This window comes from Mus caroli, chromosome 12, assembly GCF_900094665.2.
Source record: "Mus caroli chromosome 12, CAROLI_EIJ_v1.1, whole genome shotgun sequence".
In the NCBI taxonomy this organism is placed as follows: Eukaryota; Metazoa; Chordata; class Mammalia; order Rodentia; family Muridae; genus Mus; species Mus caroli.
Genome location: NC_034581.1, coordinates 102,806,757 through 102,830,482, shown reverse-complemented (window position 1 = coordinate 102,830,482; position 23,726 = coordinate 102,806,757). Strand labels below are relative to the sequence as shown.

The window sequence follows — 23,726 nt, the reverse complement described above, 5'->3', positions numbered from 1 at the left end:
CAGTGCCCACAGGGCAGGCATGAGGCAGTTATAGGTGCCCAGGTCAACCACACACACACACCTCAAATCAAGCTCTCAATGCCAGGACCCCTCCTGTAATGCCAGAGCCACATGCCACCCCACTGCAGAGAGTCTAAGCATAGGAAACTGGTTTCTGCTAGAGGCCGTCTGGCACCTCCAGGACCATCTGTAAGCAGGCAGCCTCTAGAGCTGCCCCAGGCCCCTGGGATCAGCCTTATCATCCCACCCTACACCCTGAAGAAAGGGAAGGGTCGGGGCCTGGGTGGCCGTGCATTCATGCAGTCAACACACGTTTATTGGGCATCGACTCTGTCCCAGACCCTAGTTAGCAAGAGGGGCCTCAGGGGCAAAGTGCACACAGACCCTGCCCTGTGGCCCTCCCAGCCTGGCAGGGCAGCTGGTCACATGAGCAGACATTCACAATACAGTGTGGTCAGTGTGTTAGAGGTAGGAGCACAGAGGAGAGACCCTGGCCTGGCTGTGAGAAGCAAGGAGGGCTTCCTGGGGGACATGTCACTTGAAGAGTTTAGGGAGTGAGCAAGAGTTAAGGTGTGTCTCTTTTGAGGGTGTGGCCAGTGCAGAAGTTTGGAGGTTTGGGAGAGACGATGGTAGTTGTGGTGATAGCTGGGAGTCAGGCAGGGCCCACCAGAAAGAGCTGAAAAGCCAGCAATGACAGGAAGCACTGAGGGTGTGAAGCAGGCGAGGGGACAGGGCTCGCCAGGAGCCATTGTGGAAGGTGGCAGAAGGGTCAGGGGTGCCGGTGGTGGCCATGGGCAGTAATGGGAGCCAATGAGGCCCTGGTCCAAGGAGTCTGACCTTACCCAGGGCTCAGCAGGGTGGGGGTGGGGGTGCAGGCTGCCAGCCCCGGGGCCTCAGGGTGCACAGCACGGGGTCCAATGGCTTGAGCGTAGCCTGCTCTTGTAGCCCAAAGCGCTGCCCAGGCACCAGCCGGAACTCGATCCTCTGAAGCAGCTTGGCCATGACAACTTTCACCTCCATCTGTTGGGGAGGGGCGTGGAGGGAAGGAGGGGGAAAGAAGGGGGAGGAGGGGCCAGTGAAGACATGATGAAGGGGACAGAGAGAGAGAGAGAGAAAGAGAGAGAGAGAGAGAGAGAGAGAGAGGTGGAGAGGCACAAATGCAGACTCTTCCTTCTTGTTCTCCTGTCAGGCATGCCCAGCCCCCACCCCCACCCCCACCCTCTCAGGCACCCCAGCCCGGCCCCCACCCTGTAGTCATTTCTTGGAAGCTCCAAACAACACAGCCCCTACCTGAGCAAACTGTTGGCCGATGCAGGACCGGTGGCCCAGGGAAAAGGGAAAGTAAGTGAACCGTGGCCTGCAGGAGAGAGGTCCGTCAGGGTCAGTACAAGGAGCGAGGTGTCCACACCACTGTCCCCTCCCATGACCAGCCTGGGCCCAGGGGCAGAACCATCTTCAGAAAACTGCTGAGCTCTGCCCCTCGGGCAGGTGAGACTGTTACTATTGATCATCAACTTGGCAGCATCTAGAAGCCGGGAGGAGGCATACCTGGAGACCATTATCTTAGTCACAGTATTGAGTGGGAAGCCCCGCCCACTGTGAGTGGCCTGATCTTTGGGCAAGGCATCTTGGGCGATGCCCTGGGTAGGATGGAGAGGTGAGGTAAGGACTGGCATAGCCATGCCCTGTCCTCTCTGCCTCCACTTCTGTGACTTCACCAGGGACAGACTGCATCCTTAAACTGTGAGCTAAGCCAAGCCCTTTCCCCCTGATAAAGCCAACATTGTCAGAGTTTTTATCCCCGCAACAGAAAGGGAACTTAAGAGAGCAAGTGAGCTGCTGGCTCTGAGCTGTGATGGTGGCCACAGCCCCCTCCTGGGGCTCTAGAGGGCCTGTGGGTGTGGGTAGCTCAGTCCAGAGGCCTTCGTGATGATGCTTCACCCACAGACCCCATCATAGCAGCTCAAGGAGGGACTTACTTGGGCGCTCCAGGGCCGAAGCGGTCAGGGTTGAAAGTCAATGGGTCTTCAAAGTAGGTGTCCATTCTCCCCATGACGTAGGTGCTGAACTGCCGGGCAAAAGAGCTGCTGTCTCTGGTTCCCAGGCTGTTCCCCTCGCACCTCCCAACCCACTGCAGCCCCCCAGGGGTGACCTGGAACACAGCACCTTTCTATCTATTAGATAGGTGTGGCATTCCACAGCCCCCCTGGAAAACCTCAAAGAGGAAGAGAGGGGACACTGTGCTATGTCCACTGCCATCAGTGTGTGCCATGCCGTGCCATTCTCTGCCTGCACAGCCCTGTAGCAGCCACAGTGAACCCTGCTTTACAGATGAGACAACAGGGCTCGGAAACTTACCTGAAGTCACCCAGCAACTAAGTGGCCACAGACTGAGACCGGGTGCTGGGAGGTACCTTCCTCCTGGAGGCTGGAGGCTGGAGGCTGGCCCCTCCTTTACCACAGGCTCACTTCAGCCTTCAGGGCAGAAGCTAGGGAAGCTGCCCACCTCCTTCACCTGACCCCAAGGATCCTCCTAAGGGAGCTTCTATACCTCCTATGCCCTGGGTCTTCAAGGCCTATGTCCCTAGCCCTGGGAAAGCAATGTGCCCCCTAACTGGGCTATGGGCACTGGCCATGCTGGGCCTGCCCACTTCATGTCCCTGTGAGAGCAACAGCCAGAAGCTGAGCTGTGAACACAAGTGGGGATGCTGGGCATGGGTGAGGAGCCAAGAGATCTACCATGGACTGGGGTGTTTGCTGAGCACTGCCCCATGCACACATGGACTGGGGTATTTGCTGAGCACTGCCCCGTGCACACATGGACTGGGGTATTTGCTGAGCACTGTCCTGTGCACACATGGACTGAGGTATTTGCTGAGCACTGTTCTGTGCACACAAATGGACTGACTCTGGTTCCCATCACCCACTATTGTGCAAGGGTGAGCCAGGGAGGCCAACGAGCTGAGTGGGTGAGTAAACAGCACACAGTCCAGTTGGATGCAACAGGTCCAGGGCAGAGGGAGGAAGGGCGGTAAAGAGGGAGGAGAGCAGGGCTGGAGAGATGACTTAGCGGTTAAGAGCACTGACTGCTCTTCCAGAGGTCCCGAGTTCAAATCCTAGCAACCACATGGTGGCTCACAACCGACCGTAATGAAATCTGATGCCCTCTTCTGGTGTGTCTGAAGTCAGCTACAGTGTACTTAAGATATAATAAATAAATCTTAAAAAAAAAAAAAAAAAGAGGGAGGAGAGCTAAGAAAATTCGGGAGGGAGCAAAGACTGGGGCAATGGTGACTCCAAAGCCTTCAAAGCCCACTTAGAATGCCTGCTGAGCATGGCTCCCCTGCTACAACTCCAGCCTTAGGAGGCAGAGACAAAACCCCAGAGCAAGGTGATCAGAGAGACCAGCCACATCTGCAAGTTTGGGTTTACTGAAGATTGACTCCATGCCCAAACACATACACACCACCACCCCCACACACACACACTACATATACGAGCACCTACATACATGCCCACACACATGCATATACCACACACACACACACCACACAGGAATAAAATAACTCCAAGAATACCCCATGTCTCCCTCTTGCCATTTGGAGCCCCAGGAAAGTGACTAAGCCTTGGCTGGACGTGTGAAGGGAGAAGAGGGCCTGACGGGGTCACAGGGAGACTGAGGCAAACAAAAGCAAGGCAGCCAGGAGACTGAGTGTCGTCATAGTAAGAGGCACATGACTTCCCTGACCTGAGACCCAGATTGACCACCTTGGGGACAAACAGGCCAGCCCACCTGAGGGCCCCACGCACCAGGAGAGGAGTATTGCCAGGGACTCTGACCCCATCAATCAAGGTCTCTTCCTCCAGCAGGCGAAAGGTGCCCCACGCTGGCGGGTACAGCCTCAGAGACTCTTTGAGGACCTACAGAAGACACACAAGAAGATGGTGTGGAAAATCAGGAGAGCCCAAGACCAGTGGCAATGTGTGCCATCCCCATCCCATTCCCACTGAACACCCTGTCCCAGGACGGGCCAGATTCCCAGAACATCAGTACACCCCTCGTGTAACCAAAGGAGAAACTGAGATCTAAAGGACACAGGGGGACACTGGGACCCCAAGGCAGGGCCCATTGTTACAGCACAGGGGAGCCTTGTACTTGACTGACTGGGAGGGGCCTGCTGAACCAGCTGCTAGGGGAAAAGCTTTGCAGCCAGGCTTTGCCTGAAGCCCACTTTCCAACCTGGCTGCATGCTTGGGGGTGGGAGGATATCTCTATCCTGCTGACTGAGTCCAGGGGAGCCTGGGCTCCAAGGAGGACCCAGTGAGGCAGCGGCTCCGACTCCCCACATCTGCCCAGAGGTGTCTCACCCATACTGCACACCTGCGACAGATACTGCAGTCTCCCCAGATCCTCGTAGTCCAGGTGCCTCTTGGAACCGACAACCTCATCCACCTCGGCCTGCAGCCTGCCAGGTAAGACAGAGACGCTCACTTTGGAGAGAAACCTTTACCGGAAGCACTTTACGGTGCCGGGTGGTAGAGAGATTGAAGAGTAAGGTATGGGGCTCCGACCAACACATGTCGCCTGCCCCTTTGGGAAAGGCAGCTGTATTCCAGCCAGGCCACATCTAACAGCAAATCAGAACTATGTTCCTGGAACCTTAAAATATCCATCCTTGTTTGTTGCTTGAACACATCCCGCATAGCCTTTAATGCTTTGATGCTGGGTCTTAGATGCACAGCATGGTAGACTGACAGCAGAAACACCAGCAAGAATGGGCCAGGGAGGCCACCGACTCAGGATGGGTCTGGACCACTTCACACCCATCAGCAGGGCAGTTGGGGGAAAAAGAAAACAGAAAGACCAGGGAATTGCCAATAATGTGGGGGCATGGAGGGGTCAGACACAGGTGAGAACAGACAGCTGGGCAGCTGCCACAGAAAGCGGGGTGGTAGCTCCCACAAAATTAGAATCAGAATAATTGTCTGGTAATTCTATCTCAGGGTAGTAGGCCACAATCTCTGAAGGTGGAGCTGCACACCCATATTCATAATCACTGGAGGTAGCAAGCAGGAGATGAGGGACAGAAGTGGCCTGAATGTCACTCTGTCCTGAGAAGCCAAGGCTCTTCCATCGCCATGACTGAGCCAGATCTAGACTTTCAAATAGGAAGGTAGTTCTGACCTGGGCTCCAACAGTCACGAGCCTTGAGGACCCAGTGGTGAGTTAAAGTAACCTATACAGACAGACACACACTGATGCTGTTCTCGCCTGGCACCTCGATAGATCAGGGTCCTGAGGGGCCAGAGAGGGCCGCTGTTTTAACAGGGCAGTGTTTTGAATTGGGGAGATAAAAAAGGCCCTGGGGTGAGGTGATAGCCAGGCTTGCACCACAGTGTCAATGTGCTTGGTGTCTTTGGACTTTGAATTTAAAAATCATTCAAATGTGATATATTTTCCCAGTATCTGGGATACAACTTGGGCCTGGGCATGCTAGGCAGGTGCTCTATCATTGAGCAACACCCCCAATCTGCAATAAAGTGCATATTTCTAGCATATCTACACACACATGTATTGACACATATATTTACTTAAAATCCAATAAGCTATTTATAAAAATTGTGAGTGTATTAGTGTTTTGCCTATGTGTACATCCTTGTACCACATGCATGCAATGCCCACGGAGGCCAGGAGAGGGCACTGGACCCCTGAAATTAGAGTTAAAGATGGTTGAAAGCCACAATGTAGGTGCTGGAAATCAAACCTGGGTCCTCTGGAAAGCAGCCAGTGCTCTTAACCACTGAGCCATCTGTCCAGCCCCCAACAAGCTATTTTATACTCTCATGCCATCTCACTTCCTTCTTTTCTGCTGGTGACCAGCAATGCTTATGACAGGCTTGTTCCCTGTCCCTGGAGCTCCTTCAGCTCCCTGCATGGCCATGGGCTCTGAGCTTAGTTCTGTCTGCTCTCTGACACGTCTGAGGGTACCCAGCAAAGGAAGCCAGCTAGAACCTGACCAGCTCAGGTGCTGTGTCCCATTCCCCCACTCCATTACCCTCCTAGGTCCTGACACCTACGGGCTGGTAGTCAGTCACAGTTGGGATGCTTTGAGCACAGGGCATGAGACCACAGTTCTTGCTGGCCCGAAATTCTTGGTCTCTCTTAGCAAACAAAGACTCAGGGCCAACAGTGCCCCGGGGAAAAAGTGCTGGGCTAGGGCAATTTGGGGGTGGGGTGGGGATTAGGGGCCTTCTCTGGAGAAGAACATGTTGTCCCGGAGAAAAGCAGAGAGTGAGGCCTCTAGGCCTGGAATCAAGTACAAAGGCCCTGGGGTAAAAGGAAGCAGGGTCTATCGGAGAGTTCCAGCTATGGCATGCGGGGACAGGTAGCTCTCGGAAAGACATCAGAAAAGCCCTTTGCCAGTCCCAAGGGCAGCCTTCATACCTTGCCACGATCTCTGGCTGGCGAGACAACTCCATCACTGTGAATGCCAGATGGTTGGCAGAAGTCTCGTGACCTGAAAGAGGAAGGAGCACTCTAGGTGAGACTGCAGGGACTGTCCATGCCCTGCCCTGACAGCCAGCTTCTTATCCATGCCCTGCCCTGACAGCCAGCTTCTTGGTAGCATCTGAGAGTCCACATCTTCCCTCCTCCTGTGGCTGTGATATGAAGGAGATGGTCTGTCTGTCTGTCTTTGCAATCCCCCCACTAGCCAGTGGGTGATAAGCCTGCCCATGCCTCCACATAGATGCTCTGAGAGCTGTTCCTTCCATCCCCCACACAGTAGTCCTGTTTTACAGGCAAAAATGACAAAGAATCATGCTAGTGGCCCACACCTTTAAACCCAGCACTTAGGAGGCAGAGGCAGGTGGATCTGAGTTTGAAGTCAGCCTGGTCTATATAGAGACCCTGCCTCAAAAATGCTGAAGCCAGGAAAAGCTTGAAATTGGAAGTATTTGAGCCCAAGGCCCTGCCCTGCTTCAGGGAGGCAGGGTCTCTCCAAAGCCTCTGCATCCCCTGAGGTCCAAGAAGGGAGGCACCCCTCCAGTCACAGGAACTGATGGGAGAGCACCCAACCAAAAGCCTCTCAGAGGTCAGGCAGGATACCATCAAATCAACAGGGTCAAGCTCCCCCTAGGGTGACTTGGCTGCAGGGAGGGGCACTGAGTCACGTGAAAGCAGTTGAGAGGGGCAAGTGGCTCAGCAGGTAGACACCAGTGACCAGCCAAGCCATCTCCCTGCCAGCTGGCACAGGGAGGTGATGCCACCTGCTCCTAGAATCTGAGCCAGGACAGCTCAGGCGTGGCCAGGATGGCCCGGGCTGCCTGAGGCATGTGCAGCAGAGCAGCCCCTCCTAGCCCCTGGCTTCACACAGGGTTAAGGTGGGCTGTGAGGAGGGGAAGGATTGCTCACTGGGAGGCAGGTGGAGAGCCCAGGGAACAGCAGCAGTCCCAGCTGACAAGGGAGGGGGTGAGCTTCTGGCTGTCTGGGCCTCCCGCACCAGACCTGGCTCCACTCAGATGTGGGTTTGTGCTTGCTTTTCTCTTTGTGTGTGTATGTGGGGTACACGTGTTCATATGTGTGCACATGTATGCAGAGACTAGAGGTCAACTTCAGGTGTCATTCCTAGGGACCCGTCCACCTTGCTTTGTGAGGCAGGGTCTCTCACAGGCATGGAGCTCAGCGATGAGGTTAGGCTGGCTGGCCAGTGAGCCCCAGGGATCCCCATCTCCTCTCCCTGGGCAGGATTTGGGTGAATACCACTGCACACAGCCTTTTATGTGGGTGCTGTAGCTATGACTCCATTCCTCATGCTTGCATGGCGAGCAGTTTACCAACCAAGCTATTCCCTGGTCCTCAGAGAAGCTTCGGATCTGTGTGAGGAGGGTGCCCTGCAGTGCAGCTCTAAGGGGGTCTCTGTATGGCTTCTGCCCATCTGGACACATCTCATCCATGTGGCAGGCTCCCGTCCAACAGAACGTGTCTGTCTGCTCCTGCCAGGGGCCTTTGACTTGCCCTCCACTGTTCACCTGAGCCATCCATCCTAGTATCCATTCATTTTGTCCCTTCTGTGGGGGTACCTGCTGCACAGGGCCATGGGAGTCTCCACACCATGCAGCCTTGCTAATGTGGAACAGGTAACCCTTATGGTGGGGAAGACAGCCCTCACCAAATCAACTCAGATAAATATAGTCTCACATCAGGAGGGGACTCGCTGGACATGAGGATAGAGCTTTTAGTTGGGCCAAAATGTGCTCAGTGGGCAATCACTGAGGGTGTCCATGAGGAGGAGACATCTGCCAGATTGTTGGAGGTGAGGAGGGGCTTTCTAGGTGAGCAGTAATACTCACAAGATGAGCAGATGAGTGAACGTTATTGGCACATTTTATATCAAGCCAATAAATCTGAAATGGGGCAACCCAAAATTTCCAGCTAAGCTCTCTTGAGCCAAAGAAGCCAGCTTCCCAAACAGCCCAACCACTTGCGAGGTCACAAGGACAGCAAGAAGTCAGGTTCCCTTCCCCCGGGACCTGCGGGGAACTAGGTTTAGACCAGCCCTGAGCTAAGTCAGAATTAAGGTGACCAGAGCAAAGCTTGGGCCCACCACACCACAAGCTACGCACCCGCAATGAAGAAGGTGACAAAGTTGTCCAGCAGAACCTCATCGTCCTGAGCTCCCTCTTCAGCTGAAAGGCAAGGACACATTCAGCCCCTCCGCAGCCCGGGCTCGCAGGCTCACGGGGCATCGCTTTCTCTGAAGCCAGAGGCACAGCCAATAGTAAGGAGCGTTGGATGGTGGGACGGGAGCATCCCGAGCCCTGGGTGCCCCGCCTCACCGCGCACCTTTGAGGATCTGCGTGAGGATGTCGGCCGGCACGTCCTCACCCCTCTTCAGGGCTTCGCGGCGGCGCTGCACCCAATCCTTCCCCACCTGGCGCAGCAGACGGATGCTCTCGCGGATCTCCCGAAGCTGCTTTCTCTTTCCTGGCATGAACTGAAGGAGAGGCAAGGCTCAAGGCGGCCCTTAAGGTCCCCGGGTCCCTCCCTAGGCCCCACCCAGAAATCCATAGAGCAGCGTGCTGGGGAGAACGTGAGAAAATTCTAGAAAAGATCAAGCAGCCAGGCAGACCAGAACAACACGGCTTCCCGCTCCTGCATCGAATCCTAGAAATGACGGGAAGGGAGGCCCTTCTGCTGCCTCAGCGCTGGGAAAAAAGAGCCCCTGGAGGAGAGAGACAGTCAGGACTGGAGTCAATGGCTGAAAAGATGGAGTGGTGTCTGGGGCTGCAAGCACATAGACCAAAAGCCCCAGGAACAGAAAGAAACCGGAGACTGGCTCAAGAATCACCTTTCCCCTTTCTTCTTCTTCTTCTTCATGTCTGGAATAAGCAAGTGATAGCTGGAGCTACAACAGCCATCTTATGACAATGAGGTGACTTGCTGAGGACAGTGGAACACCAAAACAGAAGAATCCAGAACATCTGACATGGCGAAGTCATCACAGCCCCCTAGAAGTCTGCTTTGAGGATTGTTTAACACAAGACAAAAATGAACTCCTGACTTACATTACGCCTCTCTGACTATGTCCTTCTGCTCTTAAGTAAGGCATGCAAATGTGGATTCAGAAGGCGTTCTGGACACACTGGCACACAAAACCCATTCTGAAAGAAGTCACTGAAGGCGGCGCTTCAGCACATGCAGAGGCACAAATACAACAAGATCCCCGGGAAGGGCAGGCAGTACCTTTGCTAGGGTGTTACGGGATGCACTGATGCCCTCCAGCATGACCTTCACTGCCTGGGACAGCGGTTTCTGGGCACCCAGTAACATACTGGTCTCCATCCCAAAAGCTGCCTGTGGGACAGAAAGTTGGGGTCAAACCTGGAGATGCGTGGGCAGCACAGAGCCTCACACAGGCGGCTGGAGACCTGGGCCTTGTTCTGTGTCATGCATGCCTCACAGTGACCCACGAGGAGTCCTGAGCATCCTGAGTTTCTGCCTCCTCCCTGGCCCAATGCTGTTTCTCCCTGAGCTGCAGCCTTCCCTGGCGTGCACATCCACATGCCAGGGCACCGTCCATGACTCTACTGGCTGCCTCCACATGGGCTTTGTGCTACCTCATTACCAAGTCCACTGTGACCAGACCAGCCCTATCACACAGGGTTGTAGAGAAGAATGGAGCCAGGCAGGCCTCAGAGAACATCCACAGTTGCCTTGACCAGCTGAAGCCAGTCCCAATACCACCGAGGGTGCATTTCTGGGGCCAGAGTCAGAACCCCAATCTCAAACTAGGTCACTTTTAATAGCCAAGGAGATGAAGCATATGGAAACCACACAGAGCCCAGAATAGCGGGTGCGCTACAGGAGGAGGAAAAGAGAAGACCCCCAAGCCCTGTGCCCCAGCCTCCCCACCCCTGCCCCACCAGCCAGCACCACCCATCACCTTGGCCAGGATGTCGATGGTGGCACAGGTCAGCATGTCCTGCATGGACACGGGTGTCTGTCCATCTGCCTTAGCTTCTAGGATTTCCACCAGCTGCTCCGCCTTCTCGTTGAACGTCTCCATCAGGCTGACCAAGGAGCTGGGGACGCATCCCATGGCTCACCACCCTGCCCTTCCACTCTGCCTCAGTGAGGCAGGTGGGCCCTGCCAGCCTCCCAAACCAACTCCCAGACTGGGCCTGGAGCCAGAGCAACTGAACCCAGTCCCGAATGGACACTGCCCCATTGCCCCCAATGCACCCCTGCCTTAATGGTTTCACAGTCTCTGCCTCTGACATCCTCTGTCATGTTCAAAGGAACGTGACAACGCTGAAATTCTGGTGTCCCCTACAGTCCTAGAGACAGCTCCGTGGGACCCGTCCTTCCCCTCTGTCTGCACTGTCTGCTCCCCTTACCTGCCCGAGCCAGGCTACCATTTGAAGTCTCTGGTTTTCCCATCTCACTCCTGGTCATGAGCAGACACAGTGCCTGAGTCTAATGAAAAGGTCTAATTCCACTCTAAATGGAATTGAGACCCCAGACGCCATACACAACTCAGCTCCCAGAGCCACTGTGTTCTCTGCCCTGGGACATCTCCCAGGCACAGAATTTAGAGAGGTAAATGGAAGAATACATACACACCAAACTCAAAACCAGCAGCCATGGGAGGCAGGAAGGGAGACTGGCACATTTTCCATTACATATTCCCAAGTTTTCACGGAGAGAAAATGATGTTTATAATTGAAAGTGTTGAATTGTAATCTGAGAAAAGGGGACATGGGTAATTTTTGCCCTGCTAAGATTTGTGTATTTTTGTTTTACGTGTACGGGTGTTTTGTCTGCATGTATGTAAGTGTGCCACACACATGCCAGGTGCCAGTGGACACCAGAAGAAGGCTTCAGATCCCCTGGACCCTGGAGCTAAACAGTTGTGAGCCATAATGTTGGTGCTAGTACTTGAGTGTGCACATGCATGCGTGTACGTGGGTGCACATGTAGAGAGATGGGGGGGCAGGCCCTCTGCAAGCGCAGTAAGTGCTGCTCTTAACCACTGAGCCACCTCCCCACCCCCCTCGGACCTACATTCTTCACTTTGAAATTTATCTGGAAATTTGGAATTATCTTCAAATAGGGAGCTTTTCAAACGTCAACGAGGAAGTATGAAAGAGAAACAACATTTTTTAAATTAGGAGAGAAGATGGGCAATTCACAGTCCTCTGCTGCTCTGAGGCCTCACTGATGCTCACTGAGGGTTTACTGAACCTTCCCTGGCTGAGGCCAGCGAAGCCTTTTATCCTATAGCCTGCTCTCTGCACCTCTCTGCACCTTGGAAGCAACTGGTGCTCTTAGGGAGGTAAAAATCCCTCCTCCCACTGGCTGGGGAAGGGAGGGGCAGGCTCTGCCCCCTGCTGATCCCTCCCTGCCACCTCTGGCGGCTGCTGCTGCTGCTGCTGCTGCTGCGTACAAGTTCCTCCCCTGTCCTCCCTCCCATTAGCACTGGGACATCTGCCCAGCTTCCAGATGGTCCTTAGGACAGTCTCTCAAGCACTAATGCAAGATCCTAGTGCCTGGTGTTCTCTTCATCTGCTCACACCGTCTGCAGGGAGGCAGTGAGCGGTTGGCTTGTGTTGTTCTTGTTTTGCTTGTTTTTAGCAATCACAGTTGGGTGAACTATCTGGGCAGTGTGTGGCTGGCCAATACTGAGTTACTTGCTGCCGTTGTAAGCAGAAAATCGTGCTGAAGGGATACAGTGCGGTCTCGGCCCTGTGGTCTTCTAAGCATCTATCTATTTACTGTGTGTGTGTGTGTGTGTGTGTGTGTGTGCGCGCGCGCGCGCGCGCTCTCACACACACTGCACATGCATATGTGCACATAGGTGCACTCATGGCAGTCAGAGGGGACAACCTGTGGAAACTGGTTATTTCATCCCACCGAGTGGCTCCCAGGAATCAGACTCAAGTCGCCAGGCCTAACAGTAAGTGCCTTTACTCACTGAGCCATCTTGCTGCCTCCAATACTCTAGTCTTTCATGGGGGAAAAAAATAGACCAAGCTCTTCCAGTTAAAGTAAAATCTAGAAAAGTAGAGAGTGGGAGTGTACTTCCCAGTTCTGTTTAAAGCGTAAGTGACACTGTGTGGGGACAGTGGCTGGAGACCGACCCACCAGCACTTCCTATTCGGCCCTCACTGGTGAGTTAGGTCTCACTCAGCCTGGAAATGCCTGCACTGTCCAAAGTCTTGTCCCTACAGCTTGATAACGCAGGTGTTCACAATGAAATCGTATCTCTGAGGTAGCACCTTGATATCTGGTAAGAGCTCCCACAAATGCAAATGAATGTCCAGCCTCTGACCTGCCACCTGAGAGGGCCAAGACGCCACACCTTGTGCTGTGTGTCTCAGAGCAATGGACTGTTTTGCTCATGGGTTAGGCAGGTACGCATAGTGCATGCGCACATGCATACGGGTGACTGGGTGTACCCGTCAAGCTTGGTGGCAAGAATCTCTACTAGATGAGCCACCCTACTGGCCTGATCCTCACGTCAGGACCCTGTGGTTAGAACCATCTGGTTGGGATCTATGTTCCCCTCAGAAGTGAGGGCAGCAGTCGTGGGCCTCGGCTGGCTCTCAGTCTCCACTGTGATCCTGTCATCCTCACTCCAGCAGAGACAGCACTGCCTGGGTGTGAGCTCAGCCCTGGAGGGGCTACTTAAGCCTGGTATCAAACAGGCAGTGGGAATTTCCTAGAGAAAGCACACTGTAAAAAAGAACATGGTGGCTGCAGGTGGTGGGAACCAGCAACTAGTAAGGTAGGTGCAGACTAGGGGTGAGGGGCTGACCTCCATGTTTCAGTTGACAGCCACTCGAGGCCACCAAGCAGTAGGGTAGGATAGGTCTGAGTTTTATTGACATCTGTCCAGGACAGTGAAAAAAAAATGCATTGAAGAAAGAAGATGGGGGTTCTAGGAGAGGCTACAGGGATGGCTCAGAAGGGAATGCTCACACAGGACCCACAGATTACTCATTCTAGAGCCACCTTACAGCCAAAACCCCTGATTAATCCTTTGCCCTGACTTCTAGACAAAGTTAGCATGGCCGTCTGTATGTCAGACTATCAGGAAGCCCTGTGGGATGATTCTTGAGAGAATGGGGTGTCTGTCACTCTGTTTCTACAAGAAGGCAGACCTGGGCCCTGTCACCAGGAGACTACAAACAAGCCCAGGCTGCAGGACCCTGTGCCAGCTGGCACTTGGGAGGCAGAGGCAAGCAGATCATTGTGAGTTTGAAGCCATCCTGGTCTACATAATGAGTTCCAAGACAGCCAGAGCTACATAGTGAGACTCTATCTCAGAAAGCAAATGAGCAAAACCAAAACAATTCACATATGCACACATATATGAATGCAGTTCGCTTGTTTGAGACAGGGTCTCACTGTGTAGCTCAGGCTAACCTAGAACTTGTCGTCCTCCTGTCTCAGTCTCCTAGGTGCTGGAGTTATCGACATGTATCATACCCAGCACAATAAACACGGATACACACAGAGGACAAACTTATAAATCAAATATAGTTCTAGAAGCAATAAGTCAACGTGAGTAAATGACTTTTTTTCTGTAAATTTGAGATGATATCTAAGTAAAACATTACCTCCCTCAGAATGGTGGACACAGACTCAGTGTGACTACAAATGGTATTTATGCCCAAGGGAAACCAAGGCACAGGTTCACACAAAACCCTGTGTGTCAATGTGTCCTGGTGCAACTGTTCTTGATAGCTCCAAAGTGGAGACAACCCAATACCTGCTAACTGAGTAAACAACATACAGTAGTAGCCACGTGGTAGAATATTACTCAACAATGAAAAGGAACTTAGCACAGGCTATCACCATCAGTCTTGGTAAGAGGAGCCAGATGTGTAGGACCACGTACTGTTAGTCCATGTATATGAAATGTTGAGAATCCAGACAAAGTTAATGTGATAAGAACTAAGGGATAATGGCGGCTCAGATCTATGATGACCAAAAAGTCTACTGAATGGTACATTTTAAGTGAGTGAAGTATGTGGAATGTGATGTATAACTCAATAAAAGGGTTATTTAAAAAAATAAGGCACTGTCAAGAATTTAAAAATGAAATGGATAAGAGACCCAGAGTCTGAGTGGGGCAGCTTTGCTTAGCAGGGACTCCATTCCTGTCCCCACCTCTGGCCACTGGGGTCATGCAGCCCTCAGTGTTCCCAAGCCAGCCATATAGGGGCCTCCCTCAACTCTCTCTCCTGACCTCTGATGTCCCCAAATTTCCCTTCAGCTGGGTAAGGCCCCTGAATGAGGCCTCCCCACCAAGGAGCCCTCTCCAGCCAGCACTACCCCTGGCCAGCGGGACCAGTCCCATCCCATGCGCTCACCTGCGGCTGAAGGCCAAGTCCATGACTTTCCTCTGCTTGTACCAGCGCCCATAGTCACATTCAGACACCAAGCCCTGGCCAAACAGTCTGCAAGAGACAGAAACCGGGTGCCAGAGAGAAGGTGGGAAGCAGGAGGGACTGCTCAGTGGGCACAGGGTCACCTCAGGGTTAAAGAAAGGCTCTGGGACTCAGTGGTGTGATATAGCCAGATGTAGCCAGACCATAGTGTGGGTAAGACAGTGAGTATGACACTGTCTGTTTAGCAGGATAAAGAGGAAGTGTGACATGCGTTTTAAAACATCGTGTGCATCCTAAACCTGCCATTTTTATATATATCAAAATAAATAAAGCAGGGTGAGTCTATGTCCCAGCATCAACAATGCCCCCCACCCCATCTGCCTCCAGAGGGGAAGAATTCCAATCCCGAGAGTGGGATCACCATGCACAGGGTGTCCTGTTCCCAGTGGAGTCCTCCTTCCTCTGGTCCTTACCTCTCCCCAAACACAGTCTGAAGCGCACGGTACATCTTGGAATCCTTGTTGTACTTGGTGGACATCAGGAACTTCTAAATATCCCCAAACAACACAATCCATGAGAGGCTGCACTCAGCACACAAGCACCAGCACCAAGCCCCAGCCCCCAAGGAACACAGCAGATATATGACCAAGTGGACTCAGGAGGCCTGTCTTTAAGCAAGAGCAGCTGTAGAGGGATGTGGGAAAAGGTGCAGAGGTGCCGAGGGACTGTCCTATGAGCACACAGCTGGAGTGGGCACGGGACCATGCACCATACATTCCAAAGCTTTCCAAAGTGAAAGTGGCCCACACTGCTTCAAAGCCTTTGAAACACAGGAGAGACCCTTAGGATGGGCTCTCTATCCACAGCCCCAGGCCAGTCCCAGATGAAGGAGTACTCTGTGGAGGAAGGGCCATCTTGCCTCTCAAAAGCTATATCAACATCAATATGGATGGTACCCGACACTCCCTGAGGCAGTCTAGCCCAGTAGAGAATGGCTTGGGCTGGGCTCAGCAGCCTGCTCCATATCTGGCGACTTCATAACCCTGGATGAGCTTCCTTCTCTGGCCCTGGTGCTCCTTATACAATGACAATGGTTAAAGGGCGCCTGCCCGTTCCAGGTTGTGGTGAGGAGTCAGTCACTTCTGCAGCGAGAGAGCCGAAAATGGTGCCTGGTACACAGCAAGTGCTCAGTAAGTGCAAAGGGCTCATCAACAGCCTGCAGTTTACTCCCTGCCTCATCAACCCTCAGAGGTGCTTGCTGGTCTCTATGCTTCTTGATACACAGATGGAAAAAACAGAGATTTAGAACTGGCACAAGAGGTCTGAGATGCCCCTGAGTTTGTAGAGTGTTTGTCCAGTAAACACAGAGCTATGGGCTCCGTCCCCAGCGCTGCATAGAATGGGCATGGTGGTGGAAAGCAATAATGCCAGCACTGGAGATGGAGGTGGGAAGATCAGAAGTTCAGGGCTGTCGTTGGCTACATAGTGAGTTTGAGGCCAGCCTGGGCTATGTTAGACTCTGTGCCAAAAAAACCAAACAACAAAAATAGAAGCAAGGTAATGTTTGTGGTGAACCCAGGATTTGAACCAGGAAATCTGAGGCCAGGTACAAGGGGAGAACACCAGATTCCAGGCTGAGGGAAGTCCACACCCTAGGGATAGTGGGGTAGGCAGCAGAGGCAACACAGGGCCCAGTCAGAGACTAAGTTTGATCCTGGAGCCTGGGAAGGAATTGAGAATTTCTCTAGTTCCTGTGGGCTCCATTCTAGGGTCTAAACCAAGCTTTCAGCTGAAAGGAAACCCCAGAGGTGGCTGACTTTGCACCATGAGCCACCCCAGGGACCTCAGCCCCACCCCACCAACCCCAATTTATAAATCAAGCTCTGCCATCATCCCACCCAGACAAGACCATGATAGCAAACGCCACCTTCCCGCTCCTTTCAAAGATCTCTCACATCTGTAAACCTCTCCTGAACTAAACGAGAGTCCCTCACTGAGCTGCCACCACCAGCTTATCTCCCACAACCTGCTGTGCCAGAGGCTGGGAATCCATGATTGACCACTGAGCTGAGTTTAGGGGGTAAGAGAGAGAGACACCATGAGCCCCTTCCTCTGGTCACCTCTGCTGATGCCACACCAGAGGCGGTAACCGCTAAGGACTTATTCTGCTGCAGACAACCACAAAACTGGGCAAATGGAAATGGATAAAGTGTCTAGTGTCAGATGCTTGGACGAGACACGTGCAAATGTGTACTGAAAAGACAGAAGAGCAAGGCAGAGGAGAGCACGGTGACCGAGGGCTACTCTAGCTTCTTCCCAGTCAATTCCAGGACAAAGACACTAATGGAGACCCAGATATAGCCCAGCAGCCATGCTAAGTGGGGCAGAAAGACGTCAGGCTCCGGGTAGGCTGCGGGAGGCTGGCAGTTTCAGGCCAGCATCCTGGAAGAGAGCTATATGTAGAAAGAGCCCCTCTACACGAGTCCTGAGCACTGCATGAACATGCTGTGTGCGTATGCATACACGGTGACACTGCATGATCTGTGCTAGCAGAATGAATGGGCAGCTGTCAGCTTTGAGGCTCTCAGGGTTCAGACACAGCACAGGTGGTTGAAGTTATCCTTGCCAGAACACACCAGCCTCAGACACGAAGTCTTCAGGAGAGGCTGTGGGTAGCAATTCCCTTTTGGAGGGGCTGGCCCAACCTGGAGTCAAGTCTGTTCTAGCCTACACTACAGACCTTCAAGAGAGGCTGGAAAAGACCAGACTCGTCTGCAAGCAAGTCACTTGTCAAGCTGAAGTCTGGTACTCTTTAAAGAAGTAAACAATAACCAAAAAAAAAAAAAAATNTTTTTTTTTTTTTTGAGACAGAGACTCACTCTGTAGCTTGGACTGACCTGGAAACCACTATGTAGGCCAGGCTGTCTTTGAATTCATATAGATTCCCCCCTCCCCACCTCTGTCTCCAGGCCACCCTGCATGCAGAGAGCCACACCCACAAGTCCACTGTGGGATCAGCACCATCGACTGAGATGTTGCCAGGCATGGCCTGGAAGGCTTGCACACATCAATTCAGCCCCATGTTTAAGCGTGTAAGATAAAGAAACTGAGGCACAAAATAATGAAGTCACTCGGCCCAGGTCAGTGCTCAGATTTGAGTCCATTCCTGTAGATAGTGGGTACCTGTTTGTGATACAAATAAGACCCACACTCCTTGTATCAGGGGGGCACTTAAGCCCCACCTCTAGGAAGATTGACAGCATCTGTGATGGCTGGAGCATCCAGAGAAGCCTGCCACAGATCAGCGGAGAGGACGCAAAGGAGGCTGCCTGGAAGGGCCCAGTGTCACCCACCAACCAGGGAAAGGAGGACATGGCACCAGACATGGCAACTCCTACCTTGACTGACTCCGGACTCGTGACAATGACTGAGGTCTTGTAGAAGACATTGACTCTTACAACAGGACCATACTTCTTAGCCCTGGGGACAGAAGTGACTGTCAGTTCCCCCAAGCAGTTATCCCATCATTCCTGGCTCGGTGGAACCCCACTGTCGGGAGGAGTAGCAGAAACATCCCATTCCAAGAGACACTCAGAACCAGTCATTAGGGGCTGGGCTGGGGGGGGGGGNGGAGATGGGGGTCTCTTCTCCGTTGTTAACTCATTGTTAAGTCGGACCCCCTTAAACTCATTTTCCACATCCATTAAACAAGAATTGAAATACCGTCCTCTGCCCACAAAAGCGTTTGGAAGTGTTTTTGAAAGACAGAAAATAACAGCCCCAACAGTAACTGTCACCTGCGCTCCAAGCCAGCTTGTGGAAGAGGAAACTGAGGCCCAGAGATTCTAACGGCTGTTCTAAGGCATCTCGGTAGTCAGCAGAAACTCTTGATTTCGTAAAGCCTTATCTGCCTCTATGCTCAGGGGAGCTGCCAAGGTAGGAGCGACCTGGAAGGTGGGGTGACCTGGAAGGAGGCACGGGAGTGCCTTGGGGCACATTAGGCAGACTGAGAGTTTCTGCAGGAGGGGCTTAGACAAAGTGGGGTTCTTGCTGAGAGACCCAGAGTCAAAACAACAAGAGACAAATTGGGGCTCACCAATCCAGAAATACATCTTGGAGCACACGGCCACAATCTTCGTCCTTTTTCCAAAAGTAGGGGAGATGTCCAAGAAGGAAGCTAGAGGAAAGGGAGACATCAGGCCTGGTAGCGGTCACCCTCCCCTCAGGACCAGGAGAGGTGGTCTTGGGAACGGAGGCTGAAGGAGGAGCATGGTGCTGGCTTGAGGGCACCAGGCCCAAGGTGCCGATGGTGCAAAGCCTGGTCCAATGGTACCAAAGGCTTAAAGCCAGGCGTGGTGGTGCACGCCTTTAATCCCAGCACTCGGGAGGCAGAGGCAGGTGGATTTCTGAGTTCGAGGCCAGCCTGGTCTACAGAGTGAGTTCCAGGACAGCCAGGGCTACACAGAGAAACCCTGTCTCGAAAAACCAAAAAAAAAAAAAAAAAAAAAGTTTTACTTTAGTCCCTTTGGTCAGAGGTCGATGGCTGGCACGAAAGAAGGACTCAGTGGCTTCCAATACGCATGTGACATTTGCCATGTGCCAAGTCCCATGCTGTGTCATACCCTTGATCCCCAACATCACATGGTCAGATTTCACACCGCAATCATCATTATCATCATTATTTACAGGTCAGACAGAGACAGAGTAGTGAAACCATTTGCCTGGAGTGTGCAGCAGACAGCAGGCAGAGCCCCACAGCATCTCATCAGGGGACAGGGGACAGGACATGCAATCTTCAGCATGAACACCAGATCACAAGCACACCTGCTCGCCATCACCCTGATGCACGCTCCGAGTGGGCATGCGTATCATTTTATCCTCTTTGCTTTGCGGCCTTTTGAACAAGGTTGCAGTGAAATTACAATGGGAATATTTGTTCTAAGTCACAGAACCCAGGGACAGACCCAAAGAAGGCAAGGCAATAAGGTGCCATAGAGTCTGGTGACATGGAAAACAACAGGCTAGGATGTGACTCCATTGGTAGAGTGATTGCCTAACATTCGCGGAACCCTGGGTTCCATCCCAAGAACTACATAAACTAGGTGTGGTGGTGTGCACATTTGTAATCCCAGGACTTGGGGTAGTGTGGTGAAAGTCAGGCCATCCTCGGCTACATAAAGTTTGGAGCCAACCTGGGCTAGAGATTTGAGATGAAATGGTGATGGAGTGGTAGAGTCACAGGGACAGGTATTGGGGGCGACATTTAATACAGATAAAGAGCACCCCTTTACAGGCTCACTGAGGGCTGAGAGATAACTCAGTTCTTAAAAAAATCGCCATGAAAACTTGAGGGCCTGAGTTTAATTCCAAGCACCAGTGTTTAAAAAAAAACAAAAGGCGTGGCAGATTGCCTTGTAATCCCCTGAGAGTGAGGAGATGAAGCTCACAGGCTGCTGGTGTGGCCAAACTGGTGAGCTGTGGATTTAGTTAGAGAAGATGGCTCAAGAAGTAAGGCATACAGTGTTGAAGAAGACCTCAAATCTCTGGCCTCTACACACATCCACATGTATACACTATACACTACACACAGAGGGGGAGGGGAGAAGGGTGGTGGCTTGTAGGCTAGACACACAGCTGTGAGAGATTTGGCCACCACATATGACATTCTGGACATCTTTGGACACCAGAAAGAACATTCCGACTATGGGAAGAGCAGGTCCAGTGGCCCTGAGACATGTCCGTGGGCAGCAGGAGACTGTACACGATGAAGCAGAGTCCCAGAAGAGAGAAGGGCACAAGGCAGGGTCACCAAGGTGGGAGTGTGGAAGCTGGAAGGCACTGTGCACTTTGACCTCAGTGAGGTGAGGGTCACTGGAAGGTTTTAAGCAAAGCACAGAGAGGATCTGACTTGGTCCTAACTCGGTCCTTTTTATAGCCACACTAGAAATAAAGGCAGGTCAAGGTGCAAAGAGAAGTCAGAGGCAGTGGCAGCCAGTGAGGACAAGACAGAAAGACCAACAGCCAGGCAAGGTGGCATGGATACAGACAGCCACGCTGGACAGCTGTGCATCGGCCGGAGGGTTCAGGACGTAGACCTCTGGTTCTGCCTGAAGAATGAGCCCCATCAATGACCTTGCTTCCTCAAACTGTGGGACAGCTACGGGACACGTGCTCCACACAAGCACCAAGAGTTACAAAGTAAACTGTGCCTCCGTGCTCCATACACGTGTGTAACCAAGAGTTACAAAGTAAACTGTGCCTCCTTTCCCAGAGATTCCTCACTTTTTGGCTTAACTTCTTTCTCTATTAACATTTGACAACCTAGGGTGACCTGATCCCACCAGCTACTCTCTTGTTGCAGGACCAACAACCTGAGGCAGGTAAATAAAGTCAGAAGCATGGCTTTGGACCCACTAAGTTGTGTCAACCAAGGAACCAAAAAGAAGGGCTTGTAGCAGTGGTTCTCAACCTGTGGGTCGCGACTCTCACGAGGGTTGCAAATCAGATATTTACACTAAGATTCATACCAGAGCTGGGCAGTGGAGGCATATGGCTTTAATCCTAGTACTTGGGAGGCAAAAGCAGATGGATCTCTGAGTTGGAGGCCAGATTGGTCTACAGAGTAAGTTCCAGGACAGCCAAGGCTACACAGAGAAACCCCATCTTAAAACAAACAAACAAGATTCATAACAGGAGCAAAATTATAGTTATGAAGCAGCAGCAAAGGTTATTTTATGATTGGGGGTTCTCACAACACAAGTAACTGTGTGAAAGGGTCTCGGTGTTAGGATGGTTGAGAACCACTGCCTTATAGGATGGGAAGCAGAGACAACATCTGGAGTCCAGAGAACACACTATGCTAAACCCAGGACTGAGAGCTCACAGGAAGGTGCCATGTTCCAGCCAGCCAGTATCCAGGCGAAGCCACAGGAACGCAGGGAAACAGAAAAAGGGGACCCAAGAGCTGGAACATCATGACAAGGCCACAAAGCAAAGGCAGAGTAACTAGGAACATGAGTTCACATTGCTTGGTAGGAGGCAGCAGAGTCAGGTGAGCAAAGGAGATGACCCAATCTATGGGCCAGGGGTGGGTGTTAGGGTGGGGGGCACCTGGGGCACCTAGGGTAGAGAAGCAGTGGCCAAGGATGAATGGGAGTGAGTTCAAGCCCTGGTGGGAGAGACTGGAGGCCATAGCAGGGTCTGCAGAGGGCTTGCTGTGGGGGCAGAAGCTGGGGGTGAAGAGAGGGTGGAGAGACAGGCTTTCCAAGATGGAGGTTGGTATGTGTGTGTGTGTGTGTGTGTGTGTGTTATATACAGATGGGGCAGACACAGAAGAAAACTGGTGGTATAGAGGAGGGAGGTGCTGCTGGAGCAGGGACTCTGAGCCAGGGGGACAGACTCTTTGGTCAAGGCATCAGTGACCACCAGCAAGAGCAGCTGGGAGGTACCGGTGGGCTGTGGGGCAGGGGTGGGCAGCTGTGGCAGCGGAAGCCAGGGTAGGAATTTCTCCCCGGTTGCTCTATTTGCTGGGGGGAGTGGGAGGCGAGAATAAAAGCTGAGCATGCGATTGGAGGGGGAGGCGCGGGGCTGAGAGAAGGCTCTGCTGCCGCCTGGAGAGGGGGTGGGTGAATGTACTGGAGCAGGAAGTGGAGGGCAACTGAGGTCACTCTGCGGGAGGGGCCTTGGAGGAAGGTAAGCAAGCGGCAGGCACCACATGCTACGGGCCGTATTTCCAGAATCATATGTTCATCATCCTAAGACTATACAAACCGGGGTGGATGGTCTCAGCTGAGTCACCTCTCTGACGCTGGGTCTTCCTTACCCTCCAAGGTCTACACCTGGATCAACTGCAAACTAGGAAGGCCAGAGGAAGAAGGGAACTAAGGGAAGTTCCCCCTGTCTCCAGCAGGGGGCACAAGGGAGAAAACAAGCGGGAAGACCTGGCCCTGGATACAGGAAGGTAAAACTGTTAAGGTGAACACTGGAAGACCCCTCCCCCCCCAGCCCCCCACAGAAGCCACTTGTCATAGCCCTAGTGATAGATTGCATATGGCAGGGCAGCACTTCCCAGAACATCCGCTTTCCCATAAGAGTGACTGGCCAGCTGGGGGTCCAAGGATTCTAGGGACTTGGATCATAAATGAACAGAGACCATCTAGGTAGCCCACTGCAAGGCCACAAGAGAGATGTCCCCACAGTGGTTGAGAAGCACGCTATTCACCACAGGTTTCCACAGATCAGAACCACGTGCGTGTCTTATGTCAGAGGTACCAAATGCTCAGCTGGGAACTTCAAGTCCACTGGATGATGATATAGAACAGGACCGGAAGTGGGGCTCTCCTGTGGCTAAACCCTGTCTGCGCTTTGTAGAACAGTCCCCATCCTAGACAACCCATGTACCAGCGATCTGAGTCGGAAGAAAAAGCTAACGATGCCTCTATCAGATCACCTGGAAGACAATGTCAAGGTATCTATCCCAAGCTGGGCGGTGGTGGTGGTGGCTGCACATCTTTAATCCCAGCACTTGGGAGGCAGAGGCAGGCAGATTTCTGAATTCGAGGACAGCCTGGTCTACAGAGTGAGTTCCAGGACAGCCAGGGCAATACAGAGAAACCCTGTCTCAAGAAAACAAAAAACAAACAAACAAAAGATATCTATCCCCAAATCAACTTTAAAACAAGGTTAAAGAAGACCCTTTGTCATCAAGTTGTGTCTGTGACACTGTACCAGATGAACAGGGGCTAAAGCTGCTTAGTACCGGGCAAGCAAGGACTGATGCTGCACAGGACCAGGAGGGCAGGGGCTGATGCTGCACAGGACCGGGGGGG

At 52.6% G+C, this 23,726-nt stretch overlaps 1 protein-coding gene across 1 annotated transcript in view; it reads right to left on the bottom strand.

The window, feature by feature from the left end:
* Positions 1-294: 294 nt before the first annotated feature.
* LOC110306885 (cholesterol 24-hydroxylase) overlaps positions 295-23,726 on the bottom strand; it is a 27,516-nt gene continuing 4,084 nt past the window's right edge. The window contains exons 2-15 of the mRNA XM_021179032.2: positions 18,995-19,075; positions 18,297-18,378; positions 15,372-15,445; positions 14,881-14,967; positions 10,446-10,584; positions 9,746-9,856; positions 8,846-8,996; positions 8,626-8,688; positions 6,446-6,518; positions 4,382-4,466; positions 3,811-3,921; positions 1,980-2,068; positions 1,291-1,357; positions 295-1,020 (exon numbers count right to left, since the gene is read on the bottom strand). Of these exons, the coding sequence (XP_021034691.1) occupies positions 850-1,020; positions 1,291-1,357; positions 1,980-2,068; positions 3,811-3,921; positions 4,382-4,466; positions 6,446-6,518; positions 8,626-8,688; positions 8,846-8,996; positions 9,746-9,856; positions 10,446-10,584; positions 14,881-14,967; positions 15,372-15,445; positions 18,297-18,378; positions 18,995-19,075 (1,384 nt within the window). The 3' untranslated portion in view covers positions 295-849. The remainder of the gene's footprint in view (positions 1,021-1,290; positions 1,358-1,979; positions 2,069-3,810; positions 3,922-4,381; positions 4,467-6,445; positions 6,519-8,625; positions 8,689-8,845; positions 8,997-9,745; positions 9,857-10,445; positions 10,585-14,880; positions 14,968-15,371; positions 15,446-18,296; positions 18,379-18,994; positions 19,076-23,726) is intronic.